The sequence below is a fragment of the Stegostoma tigrinum genome, chromosome 38, assembly GCF_030684315.1.
Source record: "Stegostoma tigrinum isolate sSteTig4 chromosome 38, sSteTig4.hap1, whole genome shotgun sequence".
Classification (NCBI taxonomy): Eukaryota; Metazoa; Chordata; class Chondrichthyes; order Orectolobiformes; family Stegostomatidae; genus Stegostoma; species Stegostoma tigrinum.
In genome coordinates this window covers 14,370,989-14,393,665 of record NC_081391.1, presented here as the reverse complement: position 1 = coordinate 14,393,665, position 22,677 = coordinate 14,370,989, and the positions used below count along the sequence as shown (strand labels likewise).

Genomic DNA, 22,677 nt, shown 5'->3' with positions numbered 1-22,677 from the left:
GCAGATCTTCACGAATCACTGGCTGCCAGCCTGATAAAGACCCCTTTATCCTCTGAAGATACTCTCGCTTTGAGGTGTATTTTCCTGTTTTGTTAGAAAGAGGAATTTTGAGCCATAGGTGACCAGTTGTCTCTTCCAAGCCAAGAAAGTAGACAGCTTGCGAGGCCCGAGGTTTTTGTTTTCAAAGGCTGTAACAATGGAAGCAGCATGAAGAAGTGGAGTCAGGCTCCTACAAAACCAACATTTTAGTTCAGCTTTCAGCTGTTGTTGGGATTTTGAATGTGGTTACAGAAGCTGTTACATTTCTTTCTCTCCCTCCCTCCCTCCCCCACTACAATGAAAAGCTTGGATAAGCGATAATGGGAACTGCAGATGCTGGAGAATCCTAGATAACAAGGTGTAGAACTGGATAAACACAGCAGGCCAAGCAGCATCTTAGGAGCAGGAAAGCTGCTTGTCCTGCTGTGTTCATCCAGCTCTACACCTTGTTATCAATGAAAAGCCTGGGTTCTCTCTGCTGCCAGAATTGCATGAGGCAATCTGTTTTATGAACGATACCTTTGCCAAGGGTGTGCTTATGGGATGGACTATATTGGGACCGTTGCTGTTTGACATTTAAATAATCAATTATTTGGGTATGTTTTCCAACATCAACGTCAGACTAATTCTTGTTTGCAATTTAACTCTAGGATAATAATTAATAAAGTGTGTTTTGCTTTTGCTTAAAGCTGAGCCGTGTAACCAATTGAATTATACCTAGAACACAGCACTTAATGCTTTCCTTTCAGTAAGATAGGAGTTTGGGTCTGGGCCATTTGATGTATTGAAGGTTGGTTGGGGCAGGGTAGGAGGCGTAGGAGGCTTGGTCTGTTCAGTCCACAACAAATTGGGGGCTATTCTATTGTCAGGATCAAAATTTCTAATTCCAGTTGGGTTTAGGATTATTGGAGTTAAAGACAGGGGATGATGAGGGTTGGTGTTTCTCACTTGTCCCGCCCTCCCCCATTTGGTTGGTTTAAACAGGATGTGGCTTATCTGTTAGTTGCTAAGTTAGTTGCTAAGTTAGTTGCTAAGTTAGTTGCTAAGTTAGTTGCTAAGTTAGTTGCTAAGTTAGTTGCTAAGTTAGTTGCTAAGTTAGTTGCTAAGTTAGTTGCTAAGTTAGTTGCTAAGTTAGTTGCTAAGTTAGTTGCTAAGAATTTCCTTGGCACTGATTCGCAGGGGAAGACAGACTTTTCTGAAGGCATCTTGTCCCATAAGAGAATCCGAGTCCCTGGATGTTTCACCACTTCTCCAGCCTTGGATTAAGGGCGAAATCACTTCCCTCATTCATACTTGGGACCAGAGTAAAGTGGATTACTACTGGACGTCTATAAAAGACCTATAAAAGAACTACACAGTCTGCCTAACCCTGTATGTTTGTGGGCAAACTTTATTTCACTACCCCTCCCCAACCATTCATAGTCAATGTGACAGAAACTTCCAGCCTCACCCTCCCTTTCAACAAAGCTTCTAGTATCCTTCTTCTGACCCAGCTCCAGATACAAGATTTTTCACACCCAGGTCACAAACAAAAAAAATCATAGTTGAATTCCCTTTCCTTGTTAGGGCAGTGACTGGAGTAATGCATCCATTTCAGTACAGTTGGACAAGGGGATGCAAGCCATCATCATGTGTAAAAATACAACTTCGGTTTGAAACTGTCACTGACTTTTTCTTTAATGGCCCCTGACCTGAGTAAACGGTGAGATTCATGTGGAGGACTCATGACTAACTACATTGCAACTTAGGAATGGTCAGGTTGCTCTAACTTTGAGATTCAAGAGTCATGTATCACAGGCAAAGTCCAAGGCTTGGCCAGAACTCCTTTGTGCACTAAATTTAGCTCCCTCCTCAACAGGAAACTTTAAGGAAAAGTCCACATACTTAAACACCTATAATTTTTTAAAAAATGAAAACAATTACCTACTGGGACATAATCTGTTCACCACCCTCTTAAAAATCAGGAGGCAGATCCAATGTGATCACTAGAATCAGAATGATCACTGAGTGACCAACAGATCACAAGCTCTGACAAAGTTTAAGTAGCAAAATTAAAGTCAACGAGACAAACAGTAGGCAATGTCAAAAGATGTTTATTGCCAAGTTTATTCTGAATTATGGAGAGATGGAATATATCAGGCAAAGCAGACAGTACTCCAGGCCACACTAACTGCTGTCCTCCAGGGAGAGCCTGTCAAACAGGTACACTCCCATCCCATTCTCAGGGGCTCCCGGGCGCTTCAGGTTGGTGATGTAGTCCCCAAGTTGCTTGATGATCTCCACCTCCTCATCCAAATAGTGATTCTCCAGGAAGTCACAGCTGGAAGGGAGGCAGGCAGAGTGAAATATTGCAAGGAATCATTGATACTTTCAGGAAGGGATTCTACTCCATAACCAAAGAATGTCAAAACTCATGGGACTATTCTAGTTTGGGATAATCCCAAACAGAGGATATTTTAAAAAGTAGTTTACAACAAAAAAAGTGGATTGAAGACTGACAGAATGCATGGGAACTTCACTGCCAGTGATCACTTGTCAAGAGACAAGACTAGGAAAAGATGAAATGTGCACAGCACAACTCCGTGGAGAGCTTGTTTTTGATGAGTTCATTCAACAACTGACTAGGACAAAAAATATAGCACTGCTTGCTGTATGTTCACAAGACCCTCTATTCACCCATGGGCTTATACACCAGTCCACTTTAGCAGATGAATGCTGTCCAAGTGATGAGACTGAGGTGGTGAAGCTTACATGAGGGTCAGCCTGGGCTGTGGCCAGTTGGTGTAGATCCAGCAAACTCTGGTTCACATTCTTCTCCAGATCCAGGGCAACCTGCATTGCCTGCAGGCTGTTACCCCACTCATCCCTCTCTGGCTTCTAAGAAGAATTGTGAAGTACAATTAAGTATCAGAACAAAAAAGTTACTATTTCAGGATTGGTTTTGCCAGATGAAGGGTAATGGACTCAATGTTAAATTTCTCCCTCTATAGATACTTCTAGAACAATGGTATTGCTACAGCCATTTGATTTTTATCACCCTGCCCATTAAAGGGGCATCACTGAATCATGGAGTCATGAACAGGTCAATGTTCTTCACTGATAATGGGAATGCAGATGCTAGAGAATCCAAGATAATAAAATGTGAGGCTGGATGAACACAGCAGGCCCAGCAGCATCTCAGGAGCATAAAAGCTGACATTTCAGGCCTAGACCCTTCAGAGAGGGGGATGGGTGAGGGTTCTGGAATAAATGGGGAGAGAGGGGGAGGTGGACTGAAGATGGAGAGAAAAGATAGGTGGAGGGGTAGGGAGGAGACAGGTCAAGGAGGTGGGATGAGGTTGGTAGGTAGGAGATGGAGGTGCAGCTTGGGGTGGGAGGAAGGGATGGGTGAGGGGAAGAACAGGCTAGGGAGGCAGAGACAGGTTGGGCTGGTTTTGGGGATGCATTGGGTGGAGGGGGAAGAGCTGGGCTGGTTTTGGGATGCAGTGGGGGGGGAAGGGAAGGGGAGATTTTGAAGCTGTGAAGTCCACATTGATACCATTGGGCTGCAGGGTTCCCAAGCAGAATATGAGTTGCTGTTCCTGCAACCTTCAGGTGGCATCACTGTGGCACTGCAGGAGGCCCATGATGGACATGTCATCTAAAGAGTGGAGGGGGAGTGGAAATGGTTTGCAACTGGGAGGTGCAGTTGTTTATTGCGAACCAAGCAGAGGTGTTCTGCAAAGTGGTCCCCAAGCCTCTGCTTGGTTTCCCCAATGTAGAGGAAGCCACACCAGGTACAGTGGATGCAGTATACCACATTAGCAGATGAACCTCTGCTTAATGTGGAAAGTCATCTTGGGCCCTGATATAGGGGTGAGGGAGGTGGTGTGGGGGCAAGTGTAGCATTTCCTGCAGTTGCAGGGGAAGGTGCTGGGTGTGGTGGGGTTGGAGGGCAGTGTGGAGCAAACAAGGGAGTCATGGAGAGAGTGGTCTCTCTGGAAAGCAGAGAGGGGTGGGGACAGAAAAATGTCTTGGGTGGTGGGGTCAGATTGTAGATGGTGGAAGTGTCGGAGGATGATGCGTTGTATCTGGAGGTTGGTGGGGTGGTGTGTGAGAATGAGGGGATCCTCTTGGGGGTGGTTGTGGTGGGGGGCAGGGTGTGTGAGGGATGTGTTGCAGGAAATGCAGTCAAGGGCGTTCTCGACCATTGTGGGGGGGTTGCGGTCCTTGAAGAACTTGGACATCTGGGATGTGCGGGAGTGGAATGTCTTATCGTGGGAGCAGATGCGGCGGAGGCGGAGGAATTGGGAATAGGGGATGGAATTTTTGCAGGAGGGTGGGTGGGAGGAGGTGTATTCTAGGTAGCTGTGGGAGTCGGTGGGCTTGAAATGGACATCAGTTACAAGCTGGTTATCTGAGATGGAGACAGAGATCCAGGAAGGTGAGGGATGTGCTGGAGATGGCCCAGGTGAACTGAAGGTTGGGGTGGAGGGTGTTGGTGAAGTCGATGAACTGTTCGAGCTCATCCGGGTAGCAAGGTGGCGCCGATACAGTCATCAATGTAATGGAGGAAGAGGTGGGGTTTGGGGCCTGTGTAGGTGCGAAGAGGGACTGTTCCACAGCTTTCCGGAGAGACCACTCTGACTCCCTTGTTCGCTCCACAATGCCCTCCAACCCCACCACACCCAGCACCTTCCCCTGCAACTGCAGGAAATGCTACACTTGCCCCCACACCACCTCCCTCACCCCTATCCCAGGCCCCAAGATGACTTTCCATGTTAAGCAGAGGCTCACCTGCACATCTGCTAGTGTGGTATACTGCATCCACTGTACCTGGTGTGGCTTCCTCTACATTGGGGAAACCAAGCAGAGGCTTGGTGACGGCTTTGCAGAACACCTCCGCTCGGTTCGCAATAAACAACTGCACCTCCCAGTCGCAAACCATTTCAAGCCCCCCTCCCATTCTTTAGATGAAATGTCCATCATGGGCCTCCTGCAGTGCCACAGTGATGCCACCTGAAGGTTGCAGGAACAGCAACTCATTCTACTTGGGAACCCTGCAGCCCAATGGTATCAATGTGGACTTTACCAGCTTCAAAATCTCCCCTTCCCCTACTGCATCCCTAAACCAGCCCAGTTTGTCCCCTCCCCCCACTGCGCCACAACCAGCCCAGCTCTTCCCCTCCACCCACTGCATCCCAAAACCAGTCCAACCTGTCTCTGCCTCCCTAACCTGTTCTTCCTCTCACCCATCCCTTCCTCCCACCCCAAGCTGCACCTCCATCTCCTACCTACCAATCTCATCCCACCTCCTTGACCTGTCTGTCTTCCCTGGACTGACCTATCCCCTACCTATACTCTTCTCCACCTATCTTCTTTTCTCGCCATCTTCGGTCCACCTCCCCCTCTCCCTATTTATTCCAGAACCCTCCCCCCATCCCCCTCTCTGATGAGGGGTCTAGGCCCGAAACGTCAGCTTTTATGCTCCTGAGATGCTGCTGGGCCTGCTGTGTTCATCCAGCCTCACATTTTATTACCAATGTTCTTCACTGTGGGGTTTTGGGACAAGTGAAAACAATTTGCCTGTCAGGGTACATCTCAGTCCCCACACAAAGTCAGGACATTCTGGGCCACATGAGCAGTGACAGTGGAGAGACCAGGCAGACTGTGGTAAGCCTGAAGAAAGCTCTTCACAAGCTCCAGGTTGTGTCACTGAAGAGATGACACCATGAGAGCAGCCATTTCTACTAGCACCACCTCGCTACCCCCACCAAACCAGTTTGTACAGGTGTTACTGAAGCATGAAGCCCAAGAACAGGTCAATGTTCCTCACTGAAGTTATGGGACAAGTCAACCACCATTTGCATACAAGGGTACATCTCTGTGCCCATACTAAGCTAGGGACATTCAAGTCCCTATGGGCTGTGCTGAAGAGATGGTTGAAGCTGGAGCTTTTCACTCTTCCCCTCTCCCCAAAGAATAAGGAAAATGCTGTTCCTGATGACAGGGAGCCATATCATAGATTAGCCATACTCCCTTCCCAACACCAATCTTCACATCCTGGAGGACGACTTGGCCTCCATACTGATTCTGGAATTTCAGCAGCTTCTCTGCATGTTCCCACTTCTCCTGGGGACTGATCTTTGAAGAACCGGGAGAAATGGGGGAGGGCATCATCATCCTGGTCAATGTAGGACATCTGGAAGAACAGATTAAATCCTATCAACTCTGTAGGCCCAATTCTAATTGAAGCTAAAAGCAGTTAGTTATTTTCCAGCTGCTGTACAATCAAATGAATTACTCAATACAAAGCAAACATCCCACCTTCCTCAAAAATATTGAGGGCATTAATAGCCTAAGGTTGTGTTTCCTACTGTGAAGATTGGCCCAAGAGAAATGCAGTTTTTGCAACTGTCTGAGAAAGTGGGAGCTGCCAATGCTGGAGTCTGAGATAACAAGGTGTACACCTCCAGGGTGAGGACAGCAGCCAAGCAGCAGCAGAGGAGCAGGAAAGCTGACATTGGTGCCTGGACCCAGAAATTTGGAGGGCGGGGGTAGAATTCCAAAATGAGAGGGGAGGCAGATAGAAGATGGATAAAGGAGGAGACAGTCAGATTAAAGTAGTAGGGGGTTAGTGCCAATATAGGTGAGGAGTTAGGTGGGGATAGGTCAGTCACAGGAGGACTGACAGGTCAAGGAGGCAGGGACAAGCCAGAATAATGGGAGTGGCTGATGCTAGAGAAACCAAGCTAACAAAATGTGGAGCTGTATGAACACAGCAGGCCAAGCAGCATCTGTGCTTGGCCAATTGTGGTCATATAGCTCCACACTTATACAGGGACAAGATGGGCTGGTTTTGGGATGCGGTCAGGGAAGGGAGGGGTTTGAAGCTTGAGGTCCACATTGATACCATTGGGCTGCAGGAGCCCCAAGCAAAATGAGGTGCTGTTCCTGCAACCTTCAGGTTGCATTGTCAAGGAACTGGAGGCAGCCCAGGATAGACATTTCATCCAAGAGGTGGGAAGGGGAGTTGAAGTGGTTCACAAATGGGCAGTGCAGTAACTTGTCACTAACTGAGCATAGGTGTTCCACAAAGCTGTCTCTGCTTGGTTTCCCTGATGTGGGCTCTACATCAGGAACAGCAGATACAATGTACCACATTAGCAGATGTGCAGATAAACATCTGTTTGATGTGAAAAGTTTGTGGGACCTGGGATGGGTGTCCAGGGGGGTTGGGAGGTAAGGAAGGTACAGTACTTTACAAGTGATAGGCAGCTATGTAGTTAGAAAGCTGACTGGGTGCCTAACAGCTGCCACCTTTACCTAGCAGGTAAAATTGACATCTTCATTCCCTCTACATGGTTAATCCAACTTCCACTGAACCAACACAGATACTCTGGGCAGTCCAGGGGGACACCATATCCAGAGTCAGTATTAAGGTGTGGCTTTAAATACTTTCCATCCATGACAAAGTGATGTGGGTGAAACTATACCACTGTCAATGGGATATAACCATAAATTGCTAGATTAAGTGGACACCTACAAAAACATGCTACATAAAGGTTGGATGATATGCAAACAAAAGAATTTCAGCAATGTTACAGTGCAGAGGGATACTATTCAGCCCATCTTGTCCACCATGAATCTGAATACTCAAACTACATTACAGCTTCTTACATTTTCCCCATAACATCAAGTAAAGTTAACTTCACAAAGAGAAGCCACTAGACAAAAATTTAAAAAGAAACTCACCAGAGACTGATAGAGATAGAAGGCAGTGAGCTCCACATTAATCTGCTTGTTGACAGCAGCTTCACAATCCTGGTGATAGTTCTGACAGATCTGGGAGTTCATTTGCCCAAAGTAGACTGGATCCAAATTGCCAGCAAAATACACAATCAATCACTTTTTCCTTCTTCCCAACCACACTAAGGCCTAAGGCCTAACACCAACAGCATCCAAGCTCCTACTGCCTTGAACTTGGATTTCTACCCCTGCAAATAAACACAAATTTAATGACATCATGTGTGATGCCCAATCATCCTTATTCATTAATCGGTCAGCTGCCACATCCAATCAAAATCCAAATCATCACAGGATGAGATTTTGATCCAGGAGCCAATGAGAATTAACAACTCATTGATGAGAAGTTGCTGATTAACTTTGATCTCCTTCTGAAGTACAAATTGTGATGATGTCTGAACTGATAATGACACTAAAATAAACTCTAAGATAAATGTATTTGATTTGATTTGATTTATTACTGTCACATGTATCGAGGTACAGTGAAAAGTTTTGTTTTGCATGCTAACCAGACAAATCATGTCTTGCATAAATGCAACAGGGTAATAAAACAGAATGGAGAATGTAGTGTTATAGCTAGAGAAAGGGACACTCTAATATATGAGCGGTCTGTTCATAAGAAGAAACTCTTCTTGAATCTTAGAAGTATTAACATGATTACACTTAATGTAGACATAGGAAATGCTGTTCCAATTAAGCAACTTCCTTGTAGACTTAACTCTCTAAAACTGACACATGAAAGCATGATTGAAAGCATACTCAAAAACAGTATAATCAAAGTGAGCTGCAGCAAATGCAACTCACCCAGAGCGATGGTGCCACAACCAGATGATATCCGATGAGCATGTGTTGATTACAGTCAATACCCTTAGCGGAGGCGATGGTCTAGTGGCATTATTTCTGGACTGTTAATCCAGCGACCCAGACAATGTCCTGGGGACCTGGGTTCAAATTCCTCCACAGCAGATAGTGGAATTTGAATTCAATAAGTATCTGGAATTAAGATTCTAATAATGTTAATCATGACCGTGAATCCATTGTTGATTGATAGGAAAACCCATCTGGTTCACCAATGTCCTTGAGGGAAGGAAACTGCCATCCTTACCTGGCCTGGCCTACATGTGACTCCAGACCCACAGCAATGGGGTTGGCTCATAAGTGCCCTCTGGGCAATCAGGGATGGGGCAATAAATGCTGACCCAGCCACTGGCACTCTCATCCTGTGAATGAAAAAAGTTACAAAATATGATTCCTATCCTATTGCACGGCTGGAACACTGTATTGAGAAGTTGGGACAAGCAACTTACTCAAAGGATACTTGCGGGTACCTTTATCCAAGAGAACAAAGGAAATTATGGCTTTCACAGCACTGAATGGACTTCATCAATTTAAAGTCATGCCATTTGGTATGAAAAATGCACCAGACACATTTCAAAGGCTGACCGATAAGATCACTTTGGGATTATCCAACTGTGTGGTGTACACTGACAGTCAGGTGATTTTCCGTCTCACATGGAAGGAACATGTGGAGCATCTATGGGAATTATTCAATCAACTTCAGGAGACAGGCTTGGTGATAAATCTAGCTAAGGGTGACTTCGCAAAAGCTCAAGCCATGCTCCTAGGCCATATCAGTGGACTTGGAAGGATGGCCCCATGGGATGTAAAAGTTTAGATTATTGGTGAGTTTCCCATATCATTGATGAAGAGGAAAGTCCTATAGCCCCTGGGACTGAGTAGTTTTTATCAGAAATTTGTACCAAACTTTAGCAGCGTGCTTGCTCCACTGACTGACTTGTTGAAGAAGTGCAAAAATTTCATTAGACGGAGGATCTCACAGAAACCTACAGCAATCTAACAGGACTAGGCTGGTTAAATGCAGGAAGGTTACAGTCAAAACTCTGACATAGTAGATTTGTGATAATTAAGTTACTTTTTCTCTGTGGTTCCATGAAATGCCAGATTGCAAGTTAGGCCCATTAGTCATAAGAGCAAGTCGGAGTCTAGTGGTCCTGTGGTGAGTAACTCACCTCCTGACTCCCTAAAGCCTGTTCACCACCTACGAGGCACAAGTCAGGAGTATGAGGAAATACTCCCCACTTGCCTTGTTGGGGGTAGCCCCAACAACACTCAAGAAGCTCGACACCATCCCGGACAAAGCAGTTGCCTGATTGGCACCACATCCACTATCTTCTTCGTTCACTGTCTCCATCAGTGATAGCATCAATGAGTACCACTTACAAAGTGCACTGTACCACCTCCTCAAAGCTCCATCAAAACACAGGGACTGAAGGTTTCAGCCCAGGCCGGCCAGCACCTTAAGGATAATAAATAATTTCCATTTCGCAGTAAGTACCACAAGACAAAATGAAATGGAAGCATGGACCCGGTAGAACGGCATTACTTTCAAGTCTTGATTGAATGAATTTTGATTTGATTTGATATGATTTATTGTAGTCACATGTACAGTGAACAGCTTTGTTTGTAAGCAGTACAGGCAGATCATAGTCAGCAAGGACATACGAATCATAGGGTGTTTAGGCAGACTGAGGCACACAGGTTACACTGCACAAGAGGTGCCTGAAGTGAGATCAACATTATTTGAAGTTAGAAAGGCCATTTATTAATCTAATAACGGCAGGGAAGAAGCTGTTCTTGAACCTGCTGGTGTGTGCTTTCAAACTTCTGTATCTTCTGCCTGATGGAAAAGGTTGTGAGAGATCATTACTGGGATGGATTGTGTCTTTGGTGATGTTGGCAGCCTTTTAGCGATAACGAGACACATAAATGGGGTCCATCGATGGAAGGTTGGATTCTGTGATGGTCTGGGCCACGCGCAAAACCTTCTGTCGTTTCTCACGGTCCTGTGCAGAGCAGTTGCCATACCAGACCGTCATACATCCAGGCAGTTTGCTTTCAATGGTGCATCTGGAGAAGTTGGTGAGGGGTCCTTATGGATGTGCTGAATTTCCTAGTCTGCCTGGGGAAGAAGAGGCATTGTTGTGCCTTCTTGAACATTGCATCCACGTGGGACAGGTAGCTGGTTATCTTCACAACTTGGAAGATCCTGCTCTCCACCCTCTCAACCTCTGCTCCATTAAGAACATAAGAACATAACTTCGAGAGCAGGAGTAGGCCATCTGGCCTCTTGAGCCTGCCCCACCATTTAATAAGATCATGGCTGATCTTTTTGAGACTCAGCTCCACTTACCCGCCCACTCTCCATAACCCTTAATTCCTTTACTGTTGAAAAATTTATCTCGCCTTGCCTTAAACACATTCAGCTAGGTAGCTTCAACCTCTTCACTGGGCAGGGAATTCCACAGATTCACAACCCTTTGGGTGAAGAAGTTCCTCCTGACTTCAGTCCTACATCTGCTTCCCTTTATTTTGAGGCGATGCCCTCTAGTTCTAGTTTCACCTGGTAGCGGAAACAACCTCCCTGCCTCCACCTTATCTATTCCTTTCATAATCTTATATGTTTCTAAAAGATTCCCTCTCATTCTTCTGAATTCCAATGAGTATAATTCCAGCCTATTCAGTCTCTCCTCATAATCCGACCCTCTCAACTCTGGAATCAACCAGGTGAATGTCCTCTGCACCCCTTCCAGTGCTAGTATATACCTTCTCAAGTAAGGAGACCAAAACTGCACATAGTACTCCAGGTGTGGTCTCACCAGGACCCTATACAGCTGCAGCATAGCCTCCCTGTTTTTAAACTCCATCCCTCTAGCAATGACAGACAGAATTCCATTTGCCTTTTTAATCACCTGCTGCACCTGCAATCCTCCTTTTAGCGATTCATGCTCAAGGACACGCAAGTTCCTCTGCACAGCAATGTGCTGCAAATGTTTATCATTTAAAACATAGCCCATTTTGCTCCTATTTCTGCCAAAATGGATGACCTCACAATTATCAACATTGTACTCCATCTGCCAGTCCTTTGCCCACTCACTTAGACTATCCATATCCCTCTGCAGACTTTCAGTGTCTTCTGCACACTTTGCTTTACCACTCACCTTAGTGTCATCTGCAAATATTGACACACCACACTTAGTCCCCAATTCCAAATCATGTATGTAAATTGTAAACAATTGTGATCCCAACACTGATCCCTGAGGCACACCACTAGCCACTGCCCGCCAACCAGAAAGACACCCATTTACCCCTAGTCTTTGTTTTCTACTAGTCAGCAGATCCTCTATCAATGCCATTACCTGGAATACCAAGCAACTTTATCTTATGTAGCAGCCTTTGTTGCGGCACCTTGTCAAATACCTTCTGGAAATCCAGATACACTACATCCACAGGTCACCCATTGTCCACCACGCAAGTAATGCCCTCAAAGAATTCCACCAAATTACTTAAACATGACCTACCCTTCATGAACCTATGCTGGGTGTTCCCAACGGGAGAATTTATATCCAGATGTCTTGCTATTTCTTCTTTAATGATAGATTCAAGTATCTTCCCCACTACCGAAGTTAAGCAACTGGCCTATAGTTACTTGCTTTTTATCTACTTCCTTTTTTAAACAGTGGAATCACATTGGCTGTTTTCTAATCTCCGAGAGCAACCCCAGAGTCCGGTGAATTTTGGTACATAATTACTAGTGCATTTGGTATTTCCCCCATCACCTTTTTTAGTACCCTGGGATGCATTTCATCAGGGCCAGGAGACTTGTCTACCTTTAGCCCCGTTAGCTTGCCCAGCACTGCCTCCTTAGTGATAATGATAGTTTCCAGGCCCTCACCTGCTATAACCTTCTTGTCATTAGTTTTCGGTATGTTATTTGAGTTTTTCACTGTGAAGACCGACACAAAATAACTGTTTAATGTCTCGGCTATATCCTCATTCCTAGTTATTAAATTGGCCTTCTCATCCTCTAAAGGACCAATGTTTAACTTCGCCACTCTTTAATGATTTAGATATTTGTAGAAACTTTTGCTGCCTGTTTTTATGTTCTGAGCGAGTTTATTCTCATAATCTATCTTACTTTTCTTCATAACTTTTTTTGTGGCTTCTGTTGGCCTTTAAAGATTTCCCAGTCTACTAGTTTCCCACTCCTCTTTGCTTTTTTGTATGTGGTTGCATTTCAATCTGATACTTCCCTTTATTTCCTCGGACATCCACGGCTGGCTCTCTCTTTTCCTACAGTTCTTCCTTATCACTGGAATATACTTCTGCTGAGCACTGTGAAAAATCGTTTTGAAAGTCCTCCACTGTTCCTCAATTGACCCACCGTAAAGTTTTTGCTCCCATTCTACCTTAGCTAAGTCCTTCCCCATCCCATCATAGTCTCCTTTGTTTAAGCACAGGACAGAGGTACTGGATTTAACGTTCTCACACTCCATCTGTATTTTAAATTCGATCATACTGTGATCGCTCATTCTGAGAGGATCCCTAACTATGAGATCATTAATTAATCCTGTCTAATTACACAGGACTGAATCTAGGATAGCTTGCTCCCTCATGGGTTCCATTACATACTGTTCAAGAAAATGATCGTGGATGCATTCTCTGAAACCCTCCTCAAGGCTGCCATGACCGACCCGGTTTGACCAATCAATATGTAGATTAAAATCTCCCATGATGATTGCTGTACCATTTTTACATGCATTAGCTATTTCTATGTTTATTGCCCGCCTCACCACAATGTCATTAGCTGGTGGCCTATAGATCACACCTGTCAGTGACTCCTTCTCCCTGCTATTCCTAATTTCCACCCAAATGGATTTAACCTTTTGTTCAGTAGAACCTATATCATCTCTCACTATGGCCCTGATATCATCCTTAAAAATCAGAGCAACACCACCTCCCTTACCTTCCTGTCTGTCCTTCCGAGCAGTTTGATACCCCTGGATATCTAACTCCCAGTCATGGCCATCCTGTAACCATGTCTCTGTAATGGCCACTAAATCATACCCATTTGCCATGGTTTGCACCATTAACTCATCCACCTTGTTTCAAATGCTCTGAGCGTTCAGATAAAGTGCCCTTATGCCAGTTTTTGCACCTTCTTTTTGGGTCCTATTATCTTCATTACTAACACCTCTTGAGTTCTCCTTCCCTTTAACTTTTTTCCTAATTTTCAATGGAATTGAAGCTTCCTTGTCACCTGCTAACCTGCTGTGTTGCCTTACATTAATTGTTATTCTCTATCTACGCTCACTTCTCCCCCCCTCCTACTTACAAATTTAAAGTCCTATTAACCACCCGATTTACCCTTTTCGCCAGAACACTGGACCCGGGCCTGTTGGAGTCCATCCCAGCGGTATAGGTCCCTCCTGTCCCAGAGCTGATGCCAGTGCCCCATGAAAAGGAAACCTCTTTCCCACACCACTCTATTCGCCACGTGTTTACTTCCCTGATCCTCGCCTCCCTACACCAATTTGCATGTGGCTCGGGCAGCAATCCAGAGATTATGACCCTTGAAGACCTATTTTTTAAAATTTTGTTCCTGGCTTTTTATAATCCCGAAACAGGTCTTTTTCCTCGTCCTACCTACGTGGCCCACAACAACAGGATCCTCCTCCTCCCTCTCAAGTATCCTCTCAAGCCGGTCAGAGATGTCTCGCACCCTGGCACTGGGCAGGCAACACACCAAACGGGATTCTCTATCCTGCTTGTGAAGGATACTGTCTATCCCCCTGATGATGGAATTCCCTGCAACCACAATCTGTCCTTTAGCTCCCCCCTCTTGAATGGCCTCCTGGGCCATGGTGCCATGGTCAGTTGACTCATCCTTCCTGCAGCTCTGTTCCCCATCCATGCAGGGAGCAAGAGCCTCATTCCTGTGGGAGAATGTCTAGGGCTGCGGCTCCTGTGTTCTTGTCTTCAGGCTTCCTCTACCTGCCTCACTCGCAGTCACACACTGCTGTCCCTGCCTGCTGATCGAATTAACATTAGTTAATCTACCAGGTGTGACTGCCCCCTGGAACACAGTATCGAGGTATTTCTCCCCCTCCTGGATGTGCTGCAGTGTTTGGAGTTCAGATTCCTGATCATCAATTTTGAGCCGGAGCTCCTTGAGCAGACCATTTGCTGCAGATGTGGTCACTGCCATTCTCAATGGGATCAGCTAGCTCCAACTTCATACAGCTACAATGCATTACCTGGCCTGCCAGCTCTACTTGGTTAGTTATTGAAAATTAATTTTTTTTTTAAGTTTTGCAGTGTTTTCTGCACCAGTAAGTTTACTCCATTATATACTCAAATGGACTCCAGCTTTGCCTTCTGACCCGCTCCCAGAGGTTTTGGCGTCTCGGTGACCGTCCCGAAAGATAACGGAGATGAGAGAAAAAGAAATGCAAATAGCTCGCCTGCTCCCTGCACTTGGTCTTTGCTATTAGGTTCGAGGAGGTGGAAGGTTGGGGCACACTGCACATATGGTGACTCGGGTATTCCTTACTTCCCTAAAGATAACCATTATCCAGCTGACCACTCGCACACACTCTGGGGCAACTCCTCTGCTGAACAACTAAAGGCCGCAGTCATGTGAGGTAAGGCTTTTATAACCAAAGGTTAGCTTCCAACTGCCCTCTCTCTCTTTGCCGGGCTCCCGCAGCTGAACAACATTGACGTAAACGGGAGTACGTTCTCTTCCTTTCCTTCTGAAATCAACGATCAGTTCTTTAGCTTTACCTACATTAAGAAAGGGGTTGTTCTCATTATACTGCATCACCAAGCCCTCTATCTCTGTTCTGTATTTTGACCCATTGTTGTTTGGTATCTGTCCTAGAACAGTCATCAGCAAATATGTGGATGGTGTTCATTCAGAATTTGGCTGGCGCAGTCATGGGGTACAGTACGGGGCTGAGAGCACATCCTTGGGGGTCTCCAGTATTGAAGGCTATCGGGAGGAGATACAGTTGACTGTTTTACTGCTTGGGGGCCTGTGGTCAGGAAGTTGAGGATCCGTTTGGAGAGGGCAGAGCTGAGACCAAAGTCTCTTTACCACGTATATTTGAGTGATTACAATGAATAGCTTACGAGTTGCCACTTGCAGCACCATCTTAGATACAAAGGTACAGATTCAGATACAGTGCAAGCTCAGGGGACAAAAAAAAAAAGAAATTAGAAAACTAAAACAAAAAGCCCAGCATTACAGGTTGAGGGAATGAATTAGTAGAGTAATAGAAAGTTCAGAATAACAGTTCTTCCAACTCAGTACCAGGTTTCACCTGGGAAAATGGGAAACTGCTCTGGAATCCCTTTAGAGATAATGGGAACTGCAGATGCTGGAGAATCCAAGATAACAAAGTGTGGAGCTGGGCCTAGACTCTTCACCCCAGCTTTTGTGCTCCTAAGATGCTGCACCCTGCTGTGTTCATCTAGCTTCACACTTTAGAATCCCCTTAGATGTCCACACTGGGCTGAAAGGCCACCATATGCGGAGGAATCAGCTGAAAAAGTTAGCAGCAGCATAGGCTGGAGTAGAGCTTTATAAACACATCAACCCTTGGTGCCCACCACCATGATATCTCACGATCAGCTGCCCATTTTAAGAGCTAGTGCCAGCACACGCAGAAACAATGCGGATGCTAAACACTGGGCACAACATGTGGGCGTTGACAGAAATGGTGAAAAAACACTCAACAATCATATCACCCCATGCACTGGGGAATACATTGCCCAAGGGTGGAATGAGATGGGATGGAACTGCCTGTTGAACAGGTGGTAACAGCTGTGTTCATCCAGCTCTACATCTTTTTATCTCTGATCTGACAGAAAACATCAGGGACAAGGAAGGATTGGGATATTGCTACAGAATTGGAGTGCAATCTCTTCTCCAAATAGATACAAGGACCTGCTCCCAAATCAGATGATACTTGGGCAGTAGGGGGAAGAAGAGTACAATTCATCTTGTTGGTCTATTTTCATTACTTAACTACCCTCGACTGAGGTAAACGTCACTATTAAAACTTCAGATTTTAATCCTACTCTTCTACAAGAAGAGCTAAACTTTGGCTCCTCTCAAAAAAGAAAAAGCACAAAACCTTAATGAATTATCAGCCTTTCCAGGCAGGTGTGTGTGATCACTTATAGAATTGGAGTTAGAGGTATTCTAGAATACAGGTTCCAAAAACCAAGATATGGTTTGAAATACCAATTTAAATGATCAGAACAAGACAAGACAGGAGAGACCAAAGACATTTTATTTCTTTATAAATTCCTGATTTCTAGAGAAATTACCCAAGGAGATTTGGTATCAAAGATTCCAGTCAAATGCCACACTGACTGCTGTCCTCCAGGGAGAGCCTGTCAAACAGGTACTCTCCCATCCCAATCTCAGGGGCTCCCAGGCGCTTCAGGTTGGTGATGTAGTCCCCAAGTTGCTTGATGATCTCCACCTCCTCATCCAAATAGTGAGTCTCAAGGAAGTCACACAGCTGGAAGGAAGGCAGGGAAACGTCAGATGCTAAGAAACAGGATGTGGGGGTTTTGGTCTTGATAGAGCCCATTCTCCAATATTTATGCTGTTTGCTGCCTCATGGTAAGACATTTGATCTTTCTCCCAAGTTACATCCTACAAAAAAGGACACTATCAGGAGGTAATGGTGTTCAAAGAGATGACCTGGAAAGTACATTGATTCATCACATGACACACTTAGCCTGTAGACAGATAAGTGCTAATAAAACGTAAGGTGTAGAGCCGGATGCAGGTAGCGGAGGAGCAGGGAGGCTGACATTTCAGGCAGAGACCCTTCAGAAACCTAGCAGTGCTAACAGACGTGCAAATGTTAAGTGCAGACTCCTGCATGTGAGGAGATGAGATTTTGCTGTCAAAAGCAGGATTAAAATAGCGGCCAGGTTCTGGAGGGCACTAGCCTGCCTTCAAGCAGAGAGCAGCCCATTTGACTAGCTAAGACGGGGTTCAGCACACTCGTTTACAGCTGTACAGCATTCACTGCTTTGTGACCAGAGATTGGGGCTTGAATCTACAAGCTTGTTCACACTTGAACCTTTCTCTAGAGGCACAGCTAACAGTGAAATGCATGCTTAGTTTGAGACGCCAAGCAGTATTTCATATTGCTTGCTTGATAGCTGTACACAGGGATACTGTAATGTAGATGTCCAGGACAGAGAGTGTTGAATCCCTAACTGGGATGAGTGTGTCTACACAATGATCATTCCTGATTATGCGTTGCCCTGAGGGTGTGGCAGTGATGAGAATGAGGAGGTGGTGAAGCTTACATGAGGGTCAGTCTGGGCAGTGGCAAGTTGGTGTAGACCCAGCAAACTCTGGTTCACATTCTTCTCCAGATTCAGGGCAACCTGCATTGCCTGCAGGCTGTTACCCCACTCATCCCTCTCTGGCTTCTGAGGATGGAAAAAAAGGACAGGTAAGCTTCGCGAGAGCAGTTATCAGCTATCACCTTGGCCACTTGTAGTTTCTGAAACAAAGCTCAGGGATGTGACAGAAGCACTTGTTGTGGCACAGGGCCAAATATCCCCATGTACATTATCATATGTACAGCATTATTAGTGCACAGCAAGATGGCAATATTATTCTGTTTTGTCTTAGTACAGGGAGGCCAGGCAGGTAGAGGTTTCCTTCAGGAGGAGAAAATCTCATCATTGCTCTGACGTGACTTCAAGCCAGTTGTCATTTCCAAACTCCAGCCCCTCCCCACCCCCCAAACTCCAACCTTCACATCCTGGAGGAGGACACGACCTCCACGCTGATTCTGGAATTTCAGCAGCTTCTCTGCATGTTCCTGCTTCTCCTGGGACTGACCTTTGAAGAACTGGGAGACATGGGGGAGAGCAACATCATCCCGGTCAAAGTAGGACATCTGGAAGGGAGAACAAGTTACATGCCATTAAACATACTGGCTCCAATTCTCAGTCATTGGAACCAGCCCCTTATCCAGTTGAGGTCTAATCAAGTGAATTGCCACTTTCCTCCAACAGAAAGGAGTTAACCCAAAGTTATACATGCTCAACTGCGAGGATTAGCGTTGAAAGTCCAGCCCATGCACTCTGAATCAAGACCAAAGCCAAAGTTGCTCAAAGCTCAGCGGTAGGACACAGGAACTGCACTACAAACCCAGTGACTCCCACAGCTATTGGGCTATACATCCTCACTCGCTGTAAAGACTCCATTCTCAGTTCCTCCATCTCCACCAAATGTTCAGATGAGACCAACTTCGACAAGTGATCCCCTGAAATGTCCACCATCCTCAACAGAGGATTCCCCAGCTCTGCTGTCAGAACACAAACAGGTCTGACCCATCTCCTGCACTTCTGCCCTCAATCCCTTCTCTTCCCTCCTGCAAAGAGATAGGGTTCCCTTTACCCTCACCTGCCATCCCACCAGCATCCACACCTAGGAGAATAGTCAGCTGACATTTCTGCCACCTCCAGGCATTCCCCTGCCCTCCTTCTGCAGCAAACCTTCCCTCCAGGATACCCAGATCCACAGTTCCTTCACCCAACACCTCCCAAGTCTTAAAGCACCTCTCCCTAGTAGAGGTGCAACACCTGCCCATTTACCTCCTCCCTCCCCAGTATCCCAGGAACTGAACATACCTTCCAGGTGAAGGAAGGCCTCACCTGCACTTCCCACAATCTAGTCTACCTCATTCACTGCTCACAGTATAGTCTCCCTTACATTGAGGGGACGAAGAGCAGCTTGGTAACTGCTTTGCAGAACATCTACACTCTGCTCACACAAAAATAAAATCCCTGAACTACCTGTTGCCTGCTACTTTAACACCATCCTGTTCCCTGGTTGAGCTGTCTCCAGCCTGCTGCAGTGTTCCAGCAAACCCTAATGCAACTTTGAGGAACACCACCTCATTTTCTGCTTGGGGACCCTACAGCCCTCCAGACTCAAAATGGAGTTCAATAATTTGACAGCCTAAACTCTCCCATGTCCCAGCCCCCTCCCCGCGTACCAGGCCTTGTTACCGCAGCCTGCTCTAACATACCCACCCCGCCCCCCGCTAGTCATTAACAACAATTCACCGTCAGTTGATAGTTGGACAGACAAAGGAGCTGCAAACAACCTCCATCTCTGGGGTCCATCATAATTGATTACACCCTTCCCCATTCCCCTCCCTATTTTCTGCATATGAACTGGCATTTTCCCAGCCACTATCAGTTCTAATGAAGGGTCACCAAGCCCAAAACATTACCTCTCCTCCTTCAGAGACGCTGCTGGGCCTGCTGAGCTTTTCAGCAATTAAAGCTTTTGTTCCTGATTTACAGCATCTGCAGTTCGGTTTTTTTTTTAAAAACTGCACACACTGAATATCAGTAAATCCAGGCAGACACATTCTTCAAACAATAAATTCAGTCAAGGTCAAATCATTGAGCACAATTAAACTTTGCAGCATCCAGCTAGTACAAAGATAGTTAAAGTTGTAACATCAACCGAGGAGACAATTAAGTCAATACACAAACACACTGGGAGCTTTACAGTTAGTGAGTAAATTGGTATTAAAGATACTTTAAAGCAATAAACACAGTCAGATTGGTTAAAGGAAGGGAAATGCAAAAACTCCTTTAATTCAAAAGGAAGATTTAAAAGACAACCTTCATTTAAAAAGCCTCATCAGGCAGTATAAATGCTTTTAAAAAAAGCATCTTGAGAAACAGTATCGACAAGTGATAGAGATAATGGGAACTGCAGTTGCTGGAGAATCCAAGATAATAAAGTGTGAGGCTGGATGAACACAGCAGGCCAAGCAGCATCTCAGGAGCACAAAAGCTGACGTTTCGGGCCTAGACCCTTCATCTGATGAAGGGTCTAGGCCCGAAACGTCAGCTTTTGTGCTCCAGAGATGCTGCTTGGCCTGCTGTGTTCATCCAGCCCCACACTTTATTATCATCGACAAGCGATAGTGAGTTGTACGATCGGAGACCGAAGGGGGAACCGGCAGCTGCTGCTGTTACACAGTCTGTCCAATAGGTGTCCCCATTCCTTCAACATGAAGAGCCCAACTCCCATTCAGTCAGCCCAGGGACACACCCCACCTAGCGACACTCCTGGGGAATTGCCCCCGGCACCAGACAGACCCAGAAAATGTTGAAGGCTCATCTTGACAACGCTTTCCATCCATGAGCCTATTTTCTCACCCACATCCTATCCCGCTGCTTATGTAACATCACAGTGTTAGCTTAAGTTTAGCAAGTGGTTAGTATTGTTAATAGCAATAGCAGCTGCATGTTAAGTGCAGACAAAAGCAAGTTTCAGGTGGTGTTAAGAGTGCAAAAGAATACCATTCAGCCCAACCCTCTAAGGACTAACACTGTATCACAATCCCCTATTTTATCCCATAAACAGGAACATTTATAAAAAATCCTCTTAATACATATCACTCAGAAACCAAACTCAACACTCACCAAAGACTGATAGAGATAGGAGGCAGTGAGCTCCACATTAATCTGCTTGTTGACAGCAGCTTCACAATCCTGGTGATAGTTCTGACTAACTTGGGAACTCATCTTGTGATGCAAATTACTTTCCTCCTTCTCTCCAATCAAATGAAAACTTTAGAAAGAATATCAGCAATACCTAAAACATCACAGCCTTTGGGATTTACTTATACTCCAGGAGCAGACCCTCATATTCTTAAGCAGGAAATGACATCATCAGTGATGGCCAATCACTCTTGTTAATCAATCGATCAGCTGCCATGATCAATTAGATTCCAATCATCACAGGACAAGAGTTTGGAGCCAGTCAAAATGAATAACTCATCGATGATGGAATGGCTGACGGACTTTTGACTTCTTTCTCAATTGCACATTCTGAAAGGCTCTGAACTAAAAATGACATGCAGACTTGGATTGATATGTCGCTAGGACAAAGTTCAAACTTAAGCACATAGAATGTCAAGCGAGGATGACATGGGGTAAAAAAGAAATTGTTATCAGTCAGTTCTGAAAATAAAACATACTGCAACTCCTGATTTTGACACTGTTTGGGCTAATACATGAAGAGAAGATTGAAGCCAACTGGCGGGTTATATTAGTTTGTTACTGTGAGGAGTGTATTCCCCTAGTGTTTGAATAACAATGTTGGCAGCCCATTGAAAACAGCATCCTTTTCAGGAAATTAGTACAGAGCAACAGAAACAGCATGTTTATGGGTCACCCAATAGACGCATCTCATTATAGATCAACTGTTGAATCCCTACAGTGCAGAAAGAGGCCTTTTGACTCATCAAGTCTGCACTGACCCTCCAAAGAAAATGCCTCTCAACACAAACACCTGCCCCATCCCCATAAGCACAGATTGGGTTTTTATCATTGCTATCCTACCTAACCTGCACATCTTTGGATTGTAGGAGGAAACCCACACAGAAACAAGGAGAACATGCAAACTCTAGGCAAACAGTCACACAGTGCCTGGTTAACAAAGTGTGGAGCTGGATGAACACAGCAGGCCAAGCAGCATCTTAGGAGCACAAAAGCTGAGGTTCTCTGATGAAGGGTCTAGGCCCATATGTCAGCTTTTGTGCTCCTAAAATGCTGCTTGGCCTGCTGTGTTCATCCAGCCTCACACTTTATTATCTTGGATTCTCCAGCATCTGCAGTTCCCCATTATCTCTGGTCACGCAGTACCGGGTGCTGAGAGGCGCTAAACACTGAGACAGCCAATCGTCAATAAGTAATGACTTTATTCTTTAACAGGATGAAGGTGTCACTGACCAGGCAGCATTTATTGCCCACCCCCAATCACCCAGAGGGCAGTTGTTAAGAGTCAACCACTTTGCTGTGAGTGTGGAATCACACATAAGCCAGGCCAGGTAAGGGCATTAGTGAACCAAATGGGTTTTCCCACAACAATTGAAAATGGATTCATGGTTATCATTACAGTCTTAACTCCAGATGTTTGTT

General features: G+C 45.4%; 1 protein-coding gene across 1 annotated transcript; it reads right to left on the bottom strand.

Moving 5' to 3' along the window:
• Positions 1-45: 45 nt before the first annotated feature.
• Positions 46-22,057, bottom strand: LOC125447064 (ferritin, middle subunit-like). The gene is made up of 10 exons (XM_059640698.1): positions 22,017-22,057; positions 21,178-21,325; positions 18,477-18,623; positions 18,022-18,147; positions 17,066-17,216; positions 15,379-15,468; positions 14,743-14,868; positions 12,578-12,628; positions 9,132-9,152; positions 46-188 (listed from the first exon to the last, which is right to left on the bottom strand). The coding sequence occupies exons 1-10, from the start codon at positions 22,055-22,057 to the stop codon at positions 46-48; spliced, it is 1,044 nt and encodes a 347-aa protein (XP_059496681.1).
• Positions 22,058-22,677: the final 620 nt, after the last annotated feature.

Coding starts and splice junctions, on each gene's coding strand:
- LOC125447064 (XM_059640698.1), bottom strand. CDS start 22,057: ATGGGGCAGGTGTTTGTGTTGAGAGGCATTTTCTTTGGAGG. Junction 14,869..15,378: donor TGTTCAGCTGCGGGAGCCCG/GCAAAGAGAGAG, acceptor CCACATCTGCAG/CAAATGGTCTGCTCAAGGAG. Junction 12,629..14,742: donor CCAGGGGGCAGTCACACCTG/GTAGATTAACTA, acceptor CGGTCTTCACAG/TGAAAAACTCAAATAACATA.